Source organism: Palaemon carinicauda, chromosome 1 (genome assembly GCF_036898095.1).
Source record: "Palaemon carinicauda isolate YSFRI2023 chromosome 1, ASM3689809v2, whole genome shotgun sequence".
NCBI classification, from domain to species: domain Eukaryota; kingdom Metazoa; phylum Arthropoda; class Malacostraca; order Decapoda; family Palaemonidae; genus Palaemon; species Palaemon carinicauda.
The window spans coordinates 333,504,044-333,519,043 of record NC_090725.1 but is presented as its reverse complement, the minus strand read 5'-3'; the positions used below and the strand labels follow the sequence as shown (position 1 = coordinate 333,519,043).

Below are 15,000 nucleotides of genomic sequence, written 5' to 3'. Positions count from 1 at the left end.
AGGGAGTGGGTTTGTTCACCACAGGGAGTGGGTTTGTGCACCACAGGGTGGGGTTTGTGCACCACAGGGAGTGGGTTTGTGCACCACAGTTACGGATTGGGCACCACAGGGAGTGGGTTTGTGCACCACAGGGTGGGGTTTGTGCACCACAGGGAGTGGGTTTGTGCACCACAGGGATTAGGTTTGTGCACCTCAAGGATTGGGTTTGTGCACCACAGGGATTGGGTTTGTGCACCATAGGGGCGGGGGTTTGTTGGGCATGCCCAGCTGACGTTCTGGTGAGCATCTATTCAGATAAAACTGGAACCGAAACCAGACACCTTCACCTTTATGCCTTCTAGGTGACTATATGAGGTGCCTCACACTGAGGGACCTGGGGGAACCCAAACAAAAAATAAGGCAATAAGGCGATGATTATTCTCTCCTACTCATAACCCTTTTACCCCCAAAGGACGTACTGGTACGTTTCACAAAACTCATCCTTTTACCCCCATGGACGTACCGGTACGTCCTTGCAAAAAAATGCTATTCAAATTTTTTTTTGCATAATTTTGATAATTATTTGAGAAACTTCAGGCATTTTCCAAGAGAATGAGACCAACCTGACCTCTCTATGACGAAAATTAAGGCTGTTAGAGCAATTTAAAAAAAAAAAATATACTGCAAAATGTGCTTGAAAAAAAAATAACCCCTGGGGATTAAGGGTTGGAAATTTCCAAATAGCCCTAAGAAAAGAACTTCAATTGAGCTATTCGCGGACCCAAAAGGTCTCCTTTGGGTACTCCCCGTGCCTTATGGCTAGTTAGATTTTAATTGACCACCAAATTCGGGAGTACGTTCGAGAGTATCGTTGGAAATTATAGCGATTACCCTCATTACTTCGATACATATTCATGATCTTGAAATGATTACTGGAATTACTCCTCTTGAGTTTTATAAGTTACTGGGTCGAGTTTTTGTTCCTGGTATTACTCATTACTGCATTGTGCCTTTTAAGTATCTTGTCGATTTGTACTTGTTTTTTTCTATATTTAGATTCGGTTTTGGATGTTTATATATTTTTACATACAATGTCAATATTGTTATGACCTCAAGTAGATTAAGAAGGTCATATATATATATATATATATATATATATATATATATATATATATATATATATATATGAACATATATCACAAGCACACGTGATTTTAATTAATGTAAATATCACCCACGAAATGCATTTAATACCGAATTTTATCTTGGGAAATACATATCCACTTGGAATTCATTTTATGGTAACAGCTTCTGGCCGGGTGGTGATTCGAACCACCACCTGTACGGCTAGAAACTATGCTTGGCAGGGACCCTACCGACTCAGCTGAGTCGGTAGGGTCCCTGCCAAGCATAGTTTCTAGCCGTACAGGTGGTGGTTCGAATCACCACCCGGCCAGAAGCTGTTACCATAAAATGAATTCCAAGTGGATATGTATTTCCCAAGATAGAATTCGGTATTAAATGCATTTCGTGGGTGATATTTATATATATATATATATATATATATATATATATATGTATGTATATATATATATATATATATATATATATATATATATATATATATCGTAAAATCAGTAGATTGGAAACTTATATAAAGGTAGAAATGAAGAATTCCTCTTCTGTTTATTAAAAAAAAATATATTTATCCAATATATGTTTTTTTATTGAGTGATCCTTTATTTTTTATTCATTTAGGAATTATCTTTTTTATTATTAATCATAAATCCTTACTGAATTCCACCATTAATTGTAATGAAATAGCCGCCATTAATTAGAAGCGATTTAATAGATTAATATTAAATAAATAAGATTACTAGTAAATTTTAGTACTTCATGAGTATGGTGGTATAAATGATATCCCCTACTAAAATTAGGTTATCACAATATAAATGTTTTTTTTTCACTTATTGTATGTTCGCTCATATATATATATATATATATATATATATATATATATATTTATGTATTTATATTTATGTATATGTATATATATATATATATATATATATATATATTTATATATATATATTATATATATATATATATATTTGTGTATATATATATTTGTGTATATATATATTTGTGTATATATATGTATGTGTATATATATATATATATATATATATATATATATATATATATTATGTATAGATATAAATATATTTATGTATATATATATATATTTATGTATATTTATATATATATATATATATATATATATATATATATATGTATATATATATATATTTATATATATATATATATATATGTATATATATTTATGTATATATATATATATATATGTATATATCTATATATATATATATATTTTATGTATATATATATATATATATATATATATTTATGTATATATATATATATATATATATATATATATATATTTATGTATATACATATATATATTTATGTATATATATATTTATGTATATACATATATATATTTATGTGTATATATATATATATATATATATATATATATATATATATATATATATATTTATGTATATATATATATTTATGTATATATATATATTTATGTATGTATATATTTATGTATATGTATATGTATATATATATATATATATATGCATATGCATATATATATATTTGTGTATATATATAAATGCATATATATATATGTATATATATGTATATATATATGTGATATATATATATATATATTTCAAATACACCACAGTTATATTGGAATGAATGTATTAAGTTTAGAAAACCATATTTTCGAAATACCAATGTAATATTTAATGGTTTCCCACGTTTGCGAAATTTAAACTGAAAACCTACAATTCTTCGTGGTTAACACTATCATGAGAAGTAGTGCTACCTAAAAAAAAAAAAAAATTGAAACAAATTTTACTGCAAATACCAAATATAAAAATGGATTATTTATCTAAATTTTGATCAGTTCAAATATTATTTTTTTTCCATATATTTTTCTAAGTTCTGAAATTTGGTAATGTTTTTTACCAACAATATTTTAGTTAAGTTTTTATTTGATGTTTTTATTTTCTTAATTTTTTTAAAAGTAGTGTCCTTTTTAACATCTTCCTTTTTCCCTAGTTTTGGATTGTTAGGGCAATATTGCAATTTATATTGGGATTTTGCATTATAAATTTTTTTTTCTCCTTGGCAGTACCCTTATGTTTCCCAAAGCAATTGTTTTAAAGTCTCCCTAAGCTCCCTGCTTTCTGAGTAGAGTATTATGTCAGTCTTGCAGTATTTTATTGTGAGTTCGTGTTATAATTATTTTTTCTCTTGCAGTACCCTTATGTATTCCAAAGTAATTCTTACTATCTCCCTGTGTTCCCTGTTTTCTGAATATTAGAGTATGTCAATCTTGCAATATTTTATTCTAAATATGCAATATTATTTTTTTCTATTGCAGTACCCTGCACTTTTTGCAATATAATTATTTTTTCTCTTTTACAGTACCATTATGTATTCTAAAGTATTTATTTTTACCATCTCCCTATGTTCCCTGCTGTCTTGAGTAGAGTGTCTTATCAATCTTGCAATATCTTATTGCAAATTTGCATTATAATTTTTTTTCTCCTTTGTAGTACCCTTATGTTTTCCAAAGTAATTGTTTAATATCTCCCCCATGTTCCCTGCTTTCTGAGTAAAGTATTATGTCAATCTTGCAGTATTTTATTGCAAATTTGCATTTAAAATTTTTTTTCTCTTTTGCAGTACCCTTACGTTTTCCAAAAGTAATTTTTTACAATCTCCCCATGTTCCTTTCTTTCTGATTAGAGTATTATGTCAATCTTGCAATATTTTATTACGAATTTGCATTATAATTATTTTTTTCTCTACAGTACCTTTACGTTTTCCAAAAGTAATTTTTTACAATCTCCCCATGTTCCCTTCTTTCTGAGTAGAGTATTATTTTATTACGAATTTACCTTGCATAATGTTTTTCTCTTTTGCATTACTCTTATGTATTCCAAAGTAATTTTTACTGCAATATTATATTGCGAATTTGCATTATAATTAGTATTTCTCCTATGGAGTACCCTTATGTATTCCAAAGTAATTGTTTAATATCTCCATATGTTCCCTACTTTCTGAGTATTAGGATATTATGTCAATCTGACAATATTTTATTGCAAATTTGTATTACAAATTTTTTTTTTCTCTTTTGCAGTACCATTATGTATCCCAAAGTTATTTTTTTCTGTCTCACTATGTTCCCTGCTTTCTGAGTAGAGTATTATGCCTGTCAGAGTATTATGCCTGTCAGAGTATTATGCCTGTCAGAGTATTATGCCTGTCGGAGTATTATGCCTGTCAGAGTATTATGCCAGTCAGAGTATTATGCCAGTCAGAGTATTATGCCAGTCAGAGTATTATGCCAGTCAGAGTATTATGCCAGTCAGAGTATTATGCCAGTCAGAGTATTATGCCAGTCAGAGTATTATGCCAGTCAGAGTATTATGCCTGTCAAGAGTGTTATGCCTGTCAAGAGTGTTATGCCTGTCAAGAGTGTTATGCCTGTCAAGAGTGTTATGCCTGTCAAGAGTGTTATGCCTGTCAAGAGTATTATGCCAGTCAAGAGTATTATGCCAGTCTCAGTCAGTATTATGCCAGTCTCAGTCAGTATTATGCCAGTCTCAGTCAGTATTATGCCAGTCTCAGTCAGTATTATGCCAGTCTCAGTCAGTATTATGCCAGTCTCAGTCAGTATTATGCTAGTCATAGTATTATGCCAGTCATAGTATTATGCCAGTCATAGTATTATGCCAGGCGAGAGTATTATGCCAGGCGAGAGTATTATGCCAGGCGAGAGTATTATGCCAGGCGAGAGTATTATGCCAGGCGAGAGTATTATGTCAGTCATAGTATTATGTCAGTCAAAGTTTTATGTCAGAGTATTATGTCAGGGTATTATGTAAAAGTATTATGTCAATCTTGCAATATATCATTGCGAATTTGCATTACAAAAAAGTTTTTCTCTTTTGCAGTACCCTGCGCATCTTGCTGCAGCGGCGCGTCGTCAGGCGGGTCAGCAGCAGGAGCAGCAGCAATCGGCGCCCAGGGTACTCAGCAGAATGGCAACCCCGCCGCAGCCACCCTCTGAGGGCGGCCGTACATACACACTCACCGAAGCATCAGACGAACCGCCTCAACAAAACCACAACAACGTTGGTCCTTCCAACAATCATCGTCACGCCACACCACCTCCACCCCCGCCTCATCATTCTGACGCAAACGAACTACCACTGAAGAAGGCCCTACCTCAGGTAAGGACAAAAAAAAGGGCTTTTTCATGGGTTCATGACCTAAAGTGCTGGAATATGTCATTCTTGAACAAATGGTTCTGTCTTCCTGCCCACCGTTATCCCTACATTAAGGGGTCTGATGCGCCCTCTCAAATACGTTCTATCAAAGGAATCCTCTTCCACCAAACCTTTTCTCTCCATATCATCCTTCACCTTCGTTTTATATTCAAAAGGACTAGAATAGCTCATTCTTTAACAAATAGTTCTGTCTTCTTTCGCACCGTTATCCCTACATTAAGGGGTCAGTTGCCTGATGCGTCCTCTCCAATACGTTCTATCAAAGGCGTCCTCTTCCACCAAACCTCTTCTCTCCATATCATCCTTCACCTTCGTTTTATAATCAAAAGGACTAGAATAGCTCATTCTTGAACAAATAGTTCTGTCTTCTTTCGCACCGTTATCCCCACATTAAGGGGTCAGTTGCCTGATGCGTCCTCTCCAATGTCTTCTATGAAAAGCGTCCTCTTCTACCAAACCTCTTCTCTCCCTATCATCCTTCACTTTATCTCGCCATCTAATTCTTTGCTTTCTTTACGATCTTTTCCCCCTAACAGGTTCTTCCCAAGTCCTACTCACTGTCTCCCCACCATCCATCCTGAACGTGTGCCCACACTACCTCATTTGTGCCACTCTTATCACCTCTGTATTCTTTACCACGCCTGCCATTCTTTTTATTTCATCATTCTGCAATCTTTCAAGCATTGATATTCCCATAATCCATCTCCTCGTTCGGATCTCTGTTATCAAACTTTGCTTCTTCTTTAAGTCTTAAAGCCCACGTTTCCAATCCATACTTTAACATTGATCTTATTACTGTGCTATAGATCTTGACTTTTAGCTTCATTGACACTTTGATATCACATACCACTCCCGCTACCTCCCTCCACTGTTCCCAAGCTACTTTTATCCTATTCTTAACTTCAGCCTCACTTCTTCACTCCTGACTAATAATAGTTTTCAATTATCTAAATTGTTCTACCTGTTTTATAAGCAAACCTCTACTTCCATGCATGGCTCTCCTGTTCCTACCTTCCTTACTGCTCACCATAGCTTCAGTCTTATTCACATTTACTCTCAAGCCACCTCTCTCCAAAGTTTCTTGCCACTTAACAAACCTTCCCTGTAAGTCTCTCTCATGTTTAGCCAATTCATCTGCATATAGCAACTCCCACAAATCCTCATTTCTGATCTTAGTGCTGCTTTTGGTACAGTTGTTCATGAACTACTACTTAATGATTTACGGTCCATCGGTATTGAAGATCAAGCTTTTGAGTATCTAAAAGATCACTTTGTTGACAGAAACCATGGTGTTCTAATTGGAAAACAGGTGTACCCCAGCGAAGTGTACTAGGCCAAATCCTATTTTGTGCCTTTACTACAGGTCTGTCAAATGTACTACAGAGTCATGGAGTGGTTTAAAGTATTTGCAGATGATACACAATTTTACTTCTCCATAAATGACATTAATGATACCGATGACACTAACCAGGTTCTTACTAGCGTTAGGGGTACTCCAGGGAAGTGTACTAGGCCAAATCCTGTTTTGTGCCTTTACTGTAGGTCTATCAAATGTACTAGAGTCATGATTTGGTTTAAAGTATTTGAAGATGATACACTATTTTACTTTTCCATAGATTACATTAATAATAACGATGACACTAACCAGGTTCTTACTAGCGTTAGGGGTACCCCAGGGAAGTGTACTACGCCAAATCCTGTTTTGTGCCTTTATTATAAGTCTTATCAAATGTACTAGAGTCATGACCTGGTTTAAAGTATTTGCAGATACACAATTTTACTTCTCCATAAAAGTCATTAATGATACCGATGATACTTCAACCAGGTTCTTACTAGTGTTAGGGAATGAATGCCAGTTGAAAAAAAAATGAAAATAAAACTGGGTTTATAACGACATGAAAGAAAAACTATTAGTAACAACAATGTCCCGATATCTAGCAGAATTCGAGACCTAGGCCTACCATTTGACTGTAATTTGTCTCTTATTGCTCAAATAAATAATGTAGTAATAAACGCAGGAAATACTTTAGAAACATTGCTTTTGTAAATACGTATTTGGATGATTATTATGTAAAGAAACTTGTGATTAACTGTGTTATTACCACGATTGACTACTTTAACTCCGTCTATTACAATCTACCCAAAGTGTTACTTAAGAAAGGACAAAACATTACAGAGGAGAAAGTAAGCAAACTTGATAAAATGTGTCCCATCCCTCAAAAGGACTATCCCTATACTAATTTTATTGCACAGGCTGTCTGTTAAATTTAGAGTTTAAGATATCAGAACTGGAATTCCAGAAATACTACCACTGAAGAGTTATGGGGTCTCTTGACTGGCCAGACAGGACTACATTGGATCCTTCTCTGTGGTTACGGTTCATTTTCCCTTTGCCTACACACACACAGCGAATAGTCTGGCCTATTCTTTACTTATCTTCTTTCCTCATACACCTGACAACACTTGAGATTACCAAACAATTCTTCTTCACCCAAGGGGTTACTGCACTGTAATTGTTCAGTGGCCACTTTCCTCTTGTGTAGGGTAGAAGGGACTCTTTAGCTATGGTCAGCAGCCCTTCTAGGAGAAAGACACTCCAAAATCAAACCACTGTTCTCAAGTCTTGGGTAGTGCCATAACATCTGTACCATGGTCTTCCACTGTCTTGGGTTAGAGTTCTCTTGCTTGAGGGTACACTCAGGCACGCTGTTGTGTCTTGTTACTCTTCCTCTTGTTTTGTTTTTATCTTTTTTAGCTTATACATTAGATATTTATTTTAATGTTACTCACCTTAAGAATTTTATTTTTCCTTGTTTCCTTTCCTCACTGGGCTATTTTCCCCTGTTGGAACCCCTGGGCTTATAGCATCCTGCTTTTCAAACTAGGGTTGTAGCTTAGCAAGTAATAAAAATGATGATAGTAATATAAGAGCATTGCTACACATCGTGCAGCAAAGGAATCTTGTAGACAAGAGAATAGTCACAGTTTCAAGTTATTGGAGCAAAGGTGTGTGTCTTCTGTACATTCTAGAGAGCCTTAATATATCTGGCTCAAAGAATATGAAACTAACTCCCACTAGACATCCGAAAGATTAAAAATATTGAGGCTTTCGATAAGAAAGTGAAGACTTTATAGCTCTCTAAGTGCTTCAATTATGTGGATTTAGGAATTAACACTGAATACACTGTGCGGTACTCTAAATATCTAAGAGTATATACTATAAACCCAGGGGTTCCAACAGGGGAAAATAGCCTAGTGAGGAAAGGAAACAAGGAAATAAATAAAATTCTTAAGGTGAGTAACATTGAAATAGATATCTCCTATATAAGCTAAAAAAGTTTAAACAAAACAAGAGGAAGAGAAACAAGACAGAACAGCGTGCCTGAGTGTACCCTCAAGCAAGAGAACTCTAACTCAAGACAGTGGAAGACCATGGTACCTGAGGTTATGGCACTACCCAAGACTAGAGAACAATCCTGTGTGCTAAGAATAGGAAAGCAGGCCTAAAAGTAAAAGGGGAAAACTGGTTCATTTACAAGGAAAAGGAAAATCCCATATTAAAAAGACTATTAAAAGAACACAGAAGTTAATTAGGAATTAGGACTATTCACCAGCCCTTAAGTTGTATATTCTTTGCGAGAATAGATTTATTTTAATATTTTCTTTTCAAACGTTTAAAACCAAATTTTATCAAAATAATTTTCTGGCTGCTACTCATTATTTACCTTTTATACGATTGTTCTCACGGTCTCGATGTACAATTTAGAACATTAAGTAACAGTAAATAGTGCTTAGGAAGCTATTTATATATGTTTTGTTGTCATAATCGATAAAAGTTTGCTATTTGTAATACCTTCGTGTTAGGCCGAACGCCTCCAGAAATTCCTTAGTTCTCCATCGCATAAAGATTTATTCGTTTTCTTTATTAAAGGAATTAAAGAAAACTATCATATTCTAACGTAAACTTTAACATTCTTTGCATGTACTATTTTGCTTTTTAAGTATTTTAGCCCACACTTAATATAAAGTAAATATTGAGATATAAACTTAAAACGTGATAATATACTTGATCAGAGTAACAATATTGTGCTGTATTAGTATGCCTATTTTTTTTTAACTGCCTATTGTATTATTGGAAATTAAGAATTCACATTATGATAAACAATACTGGGAAGGGCTGAAGTGAATTTTGGGTGATTTGAAAACAAAACCTTTTAAGGGATTTGTATTTTTCTTAAGAAGTTCCGCTTTAGCCCATGGTATGCTTAATAGCAACATTTTCTCTATATATTCACACTTTTTTTTTCTTTAAATGCCAGTTCCCACTTTTCTCTTGTTTATTCACACTTTTTTTTCTTTTTTTTTTCTTCAAATGCCAGTTCCCACTTTTCTCTTTATTCACACTTTTTCTTTCTTTTTCTTTAAATGCCAGTTCCCACTTTCTGTTTATTCACACTTTTTTCCTTTTTTTTTTTTTTTTTCAAATGCCAGTTCCCACATAACCGTGGCTGAAGTTTATCCATATTGTCGTCTTCTTCTTCTTCTTCTTCTTCTTCTTCTTCTTCTTCTTCTTCTTCTTCTTCTTCTTCTTCTTCTTCTTCTTCTTCTTCTTCTTCTTCTTCTTCTTCTTCTTCTTCTTCTTGTCTATGGTATGTAAAAAGTGAAGCATTTATTTAATGTAAAACTAATATTTCATCGTATTCCAGCACTAAAAGAAACCATGAAATGTGAATGGTTAAATCCAAGGTACAAGAGATTTTTTCATATACAGGGTTCTTAATGTCAGTGTCATATATTTAGGAGTTTAAATATATGTATTAAGTAAAATAGTTATTTTTCTAATAATTTTAATGAACGATTTACATTTATGTCCATTCTGTGTCCCCAATGAATTCCAAGGTTAAAAAGACCTTTTCTACTGGGCTTTTAATGTACAGACATATATTTAGTAGTTTAAATATGTATGCATTAAGTAAAATGGTTATTTTTCTAATAATTTCAATGAATGGTTTACATTTGTGTCCATTTTGTGACCTCAATGAATCCCAAGGTTAAAGAGACATTTTCTACTTGGCTGTTAATGTCACGGGCATATATTTAAGAGTTTAAATGTATATGTATTAAGTAAAATGGTTATTCTTCTAATAATTTTAATGAATTATTTAAATTTTTGTCCATTTTGTGACCTCACCGAATCCCAAGGTTAAAGAGACCTTTTCAACTTGGCTGTTAATGTCACGGGCATATATTTAAGAGTTTAAATGTATATGTATTAAGTAAAATGGTTATTCTTCTAATAATTTTAATGAATTATTTAAATTTTTGTCCATTTTGTGACCTCACTGAATCCCAAGGTTAAAGAGACCTTTTCTACTTGGCTGTTAATGTCACGGGCATATATTTAAGAGTTTAAATGTATACGTATTAAGTAAAATGGTTATTCTTCTAATAATTTTAATGAATTATTTAAATTTTTGTCCATTTTGTGACCTCAATGAATCCCAAGGTTAAAGAGACCTTTTCTACTGGGCTGTTAATGTCACGGGCATATATTTAGGAGTTTAAATATATATATGTAATAAGTAAAATAGTTATTTTTCTAATAATTTTAATGAATTATTTAAATTTTTGTCCATTTTGTGACCTCAATGAATCCCAAGGTTAAAGAGACCTTTTCTACTTGGCTGTTAATGTCACTGACATATATTTAGGAGTTTAAATGTATATGTAATAAGTAAAATAGTTATTTTTCTAATAATTTTAATGAACGATTTACATTTGTCTATTTTGTGTCCCCCAATAAATTCCAAGGTAAAAGATACCTTTTCATTTATTGAGCTGTTAATGTCACTATCATATACTTAGGAGTTTAAATATATATGTATCAAGTAAAAGTTATTTTTCTAATAATTTTAATGAACGATTTACATTTATGTCCATTCTGTGTCCCCAATGAATTCCAAGGTTAAAAAGAAATTTTCTACTGGGCTGTTAATGTCACTAGCATATACTTAGGAGTTTAAATATATATATGTATTAAGTAAAATAGTTATTTTTCTAATAATTTTAATGATTGTTTACATTTGTCTATTTTGTGTCCCCCAAAGAATTTCAAGGTAAAATATACCTTTTCCATTGGGCTGTTAATATCACTATCATATACCTAGGTGTTTAAATGTATATGCATTAAGTAAAATGGTTATTTTTCTAATAATTTTAATGAATGATTTACATTTATTATTATTATTATTATTATTATTATTATTATTATTTGTCCCCAAAGAATTTCAAGGTTAAAGAGACCTTTTCTACTAGGCTGTTAATGTCACTGGCATATACTTAGGAGTTTGAATATATATGTATTAAGTAAAATAGTTATTTTTCTAATAATTTCAATGAATGATTCACATTTCTCTCTCCCCCCCCCCCCCCCCAACAGGAGGGCCGAGAAGTAGAAAAAGTCTTATCAGACGAAGACCGTCGTTCGAACGGGACCTATTGCAAGACAGTCCCTCCTCCTCCAGCATCAGCAGCCTTGAGCAACAACTCCAAGTCCCTAGCCGCCTCCTCCACCTCCGGGTGCCCTGTGCACGATCCTACGCACCCTCATTACCGCCCACCGCACGCCTACGCGCCCTCGTCATCCTCAGGGGGGAGTTCGAGATCCTCAGCGGCCGATTCGCAGTTGCTCCATTGTGGGATCTGTACGCAGAGATTTTCCAACCCTAAGGTGAGAGAAAGATAGATGAGTTTTATCAGCTTATGAGAGAGAGAGAGAGAGAGAGAGAGAGAGAGAGAGAGAGAGAGAGAGAGAGAGAGAGAGAGTTTTTATTTGTTAGACGATTATTATTATTATTATTATTAGTAGTAGTAGTAGTAGTAGTAGTAGTAGTAGTAGTATTAGTATTAGTATTAGTATTAGTATTAGTATTATGATTATGATTATTACTATTACTAGTACTAGTACTATTACTACAACAACCCTGTTATTATTATTATTATTATTATTATTATTATTATTAATTATCATTATTATTAATAATTATCATTATTAGTTGCTTAGCTACAAACCTAGTTTGAAAAGCAAGCTGCTATAAGCCCAAGGGCTCCAATAGGGAGAATAGCCCAGTGAGGAAAGGAAATAAATAAACTACAATTGAGGTAATTAGCAATTAAAATAAAATATTTTAAGAACAGTAATATTACTTGGTTGCATAAGCAAGAGGCTATAAGCCCAAGGGCTCCCAAAGGGAAAAAATAGCAAAAGTTTTAGATATGCCTTCCATTTCAGTTATGTTATTTTGCGATCTTATCAACTAGCTAGAATTTTAATTATTTGAAAATATTTGAAACAAAGCTCATTATTCAATCTGGCAGTAGCAGGGATATGAATGTCAAAAAACCCACTTTGAATATGAACTTTTAATATGATTACAACTATGAATATCATTAAGGAAAAAGGTGTTTTGTTTGATATATTGTTCAAGCACTGAGGGAGAGCTATGGTATTTAATGCAGTTATTAATATCAACAGAGATTAATACAACTTTTGATAATAGGCTGTAATAGCCTTTAAAGTAAAGTAAGAACATTCGCTTGGATAATTAGAAGTTTATTTGTACTTGACCAGTTCACAAAGTAGCATGATCATGGTCACTTAAAAACAGTAGATTGAGCTGAAATCGTCACTTGATGGAAGTAAATTAGTCAGCTGTCGTATATATGGGAGTATTATAAAGTGGAGTATTTGGAACTCGAATAAAATCATTGAAAAAAAAAAAGCGAAATGTTGGGAATTTTGATGGTGAGCAAAACTTTAATAAAAAACATTAGATTGAGCTGAATTCGTCGCTTGATGAAAGTCAATTAGTCAGCTGCCATGTTTATGGATTTATTATAAAGGGGAGTATTTGGAACTCGCATAAAATCATTGAAAAAAAAAGCGAAATGTTTGGAATTTTGATGGTGAATAAAACTAAAAATTGCACAAGACTTGAGATAATCTGTCAAGTGTATTGCAGTACATGAGAACCCTGACATAGATATGTTGATGATGATAATGTGTTGATGATGTGGTAAGACATTAGAAGTCGTATGTTGTACGTGAAATATTTTTGGTTTAATCCATTATTATTATTATTATTATTATTATTATTATTATTATTATTATTATTATTATTATTGGCAAAGCTATAACCCTAGTTGGAAAAGCAAGATGCTATAAGCCCAAGGGCTCCAACAGGGAAAAATAGTCAAGTGAGGAAGAGAAATAAGGAAATAAATAAACGATATAAGAAGTCATGAATAATTAGAAAAAAAATATTTTAAAAACATTAACATTAAAACAGATATTTGATATATAAACTATAAAAGGGCTTATGTAAGCCTGTTCAACATTAAAAAATTTGCTGCGAGTTTGAACTTTTGAAGTTCTACTATTTCAGTGATTTTATGGAGGTCCTTAAAACAAAGTTTTAAAATGGTAATTTTTGTCGTGTGTGATTTTTTAGAGGCAAATGATCCTGTAACAGAACTTGATCATGAATCATAGTCCCTCTGATACCAAGTAACTTTACATCTGAAAGTGGTTAATGAACAAGTTTGAAATAAGTTCAATGTAAATGTTTTTAAGCAGATTTATTTATTAGAGATATATTTTAATGCTAATGCCGTGGAAATTAAATACATACATATACCAAGGCACTTCCCCAATTTTGGGGGGTAGCCGACATCAACAAATGAAACAAAACATAAAAGGGGACCTCTACTCTCTACGTTCCTCCCAGCCTAACAAGGGACTCAACCGAGTTCAGCTGGTACTCCTAGGGTACTGCTAGGGAAATTAGATACCTCGACATAATTAATTCAACCCAAATCATAATCTTAAACAGTAAATTCTCTGATCCCATTTCAACAATAAACATTGAAATAGATTGAAACACTTTTCGAAAAGGTCATTTATTTTCACATCCAATGCTCTTAGAATTGAGACACTGCATGTGTCTTATTAGGACACCAAGTATGTTTAATGTAATAATTAGAATTCCATTCTATTTTCTTGTCTTAATTGCCTTCTATTCTCATTGTTTCCATTTTCCCTTCTGGCTGTACTTGACAGCTTTAAGATTTATAATGAGTTTAACACAAAATTTCGTGAGTAAATGTTATTACTCTTTGTAAGCAATGAATGGTGAAAAAAAAATATAATTGAATTTCTGTTTATTCTAACAGAAGGCAACGAAATAGATTTACTCTGAAATTTAGGTTGAATATAAGAACTTATATCAAGAGATAAAAACCGTTCTATCACAAAAATTAACAAATAGCATACTAGCACACAAGTGAAGCATCATTAACGTCAAAATCACAGACAGACAGTGTGACATGGTTGTTGGCGTTGCTGCTGTTTCAGAGTAAGCCAGCCGTGTGCTGACATTGGCTCTTGGTTGTTTGGCAGTATATCTTAGGATTCAAATCTTCACGCGTTCTCTAAAAGAAATGACAGCCAGAAGGATAAAATCCAGGCTCTCCTTGGCGAATCCTGGGTCACCACATGGTCAGGTGCCTCCCTTCCTCCACACACTTCCAGGGAACAGATTAGTGCACTACTTTAGGTATC

At 33.0% G+C, this 15,000-nt stretch overlaps 1 protein-coding gene across 3 annotated transcripts in view; it reads left to right on the top strand.

Annotated features, from left to right (window-relative positions):
• The window catches only part of LOC137658841 (tripartite motif-containing protein 3-like), a 416,367-nt gene that overhangs the window by 328,008 nt on the left and 73,359 nt on the right, over positions 1 to 15,000 (top strand). For all 3 annotated transcript variants that reach the window (XM_068393943.1, XM_068393953.1, XM_068393934.1), the window contains exons 2-3: positions 5,046 to 5,324; positions 11,821 to 12,111. In XM_068393943.1, coding sequence (XP_068250044.1) covers positions 5,046 to 5,324; positions 11,821 to 12,111 — 570 coding nt within the window. The remainder of the gene's footprint in view (positions 1 to 5,045; positions 5,325 to 11,820; positions 12,112 to 15,000) is intronic.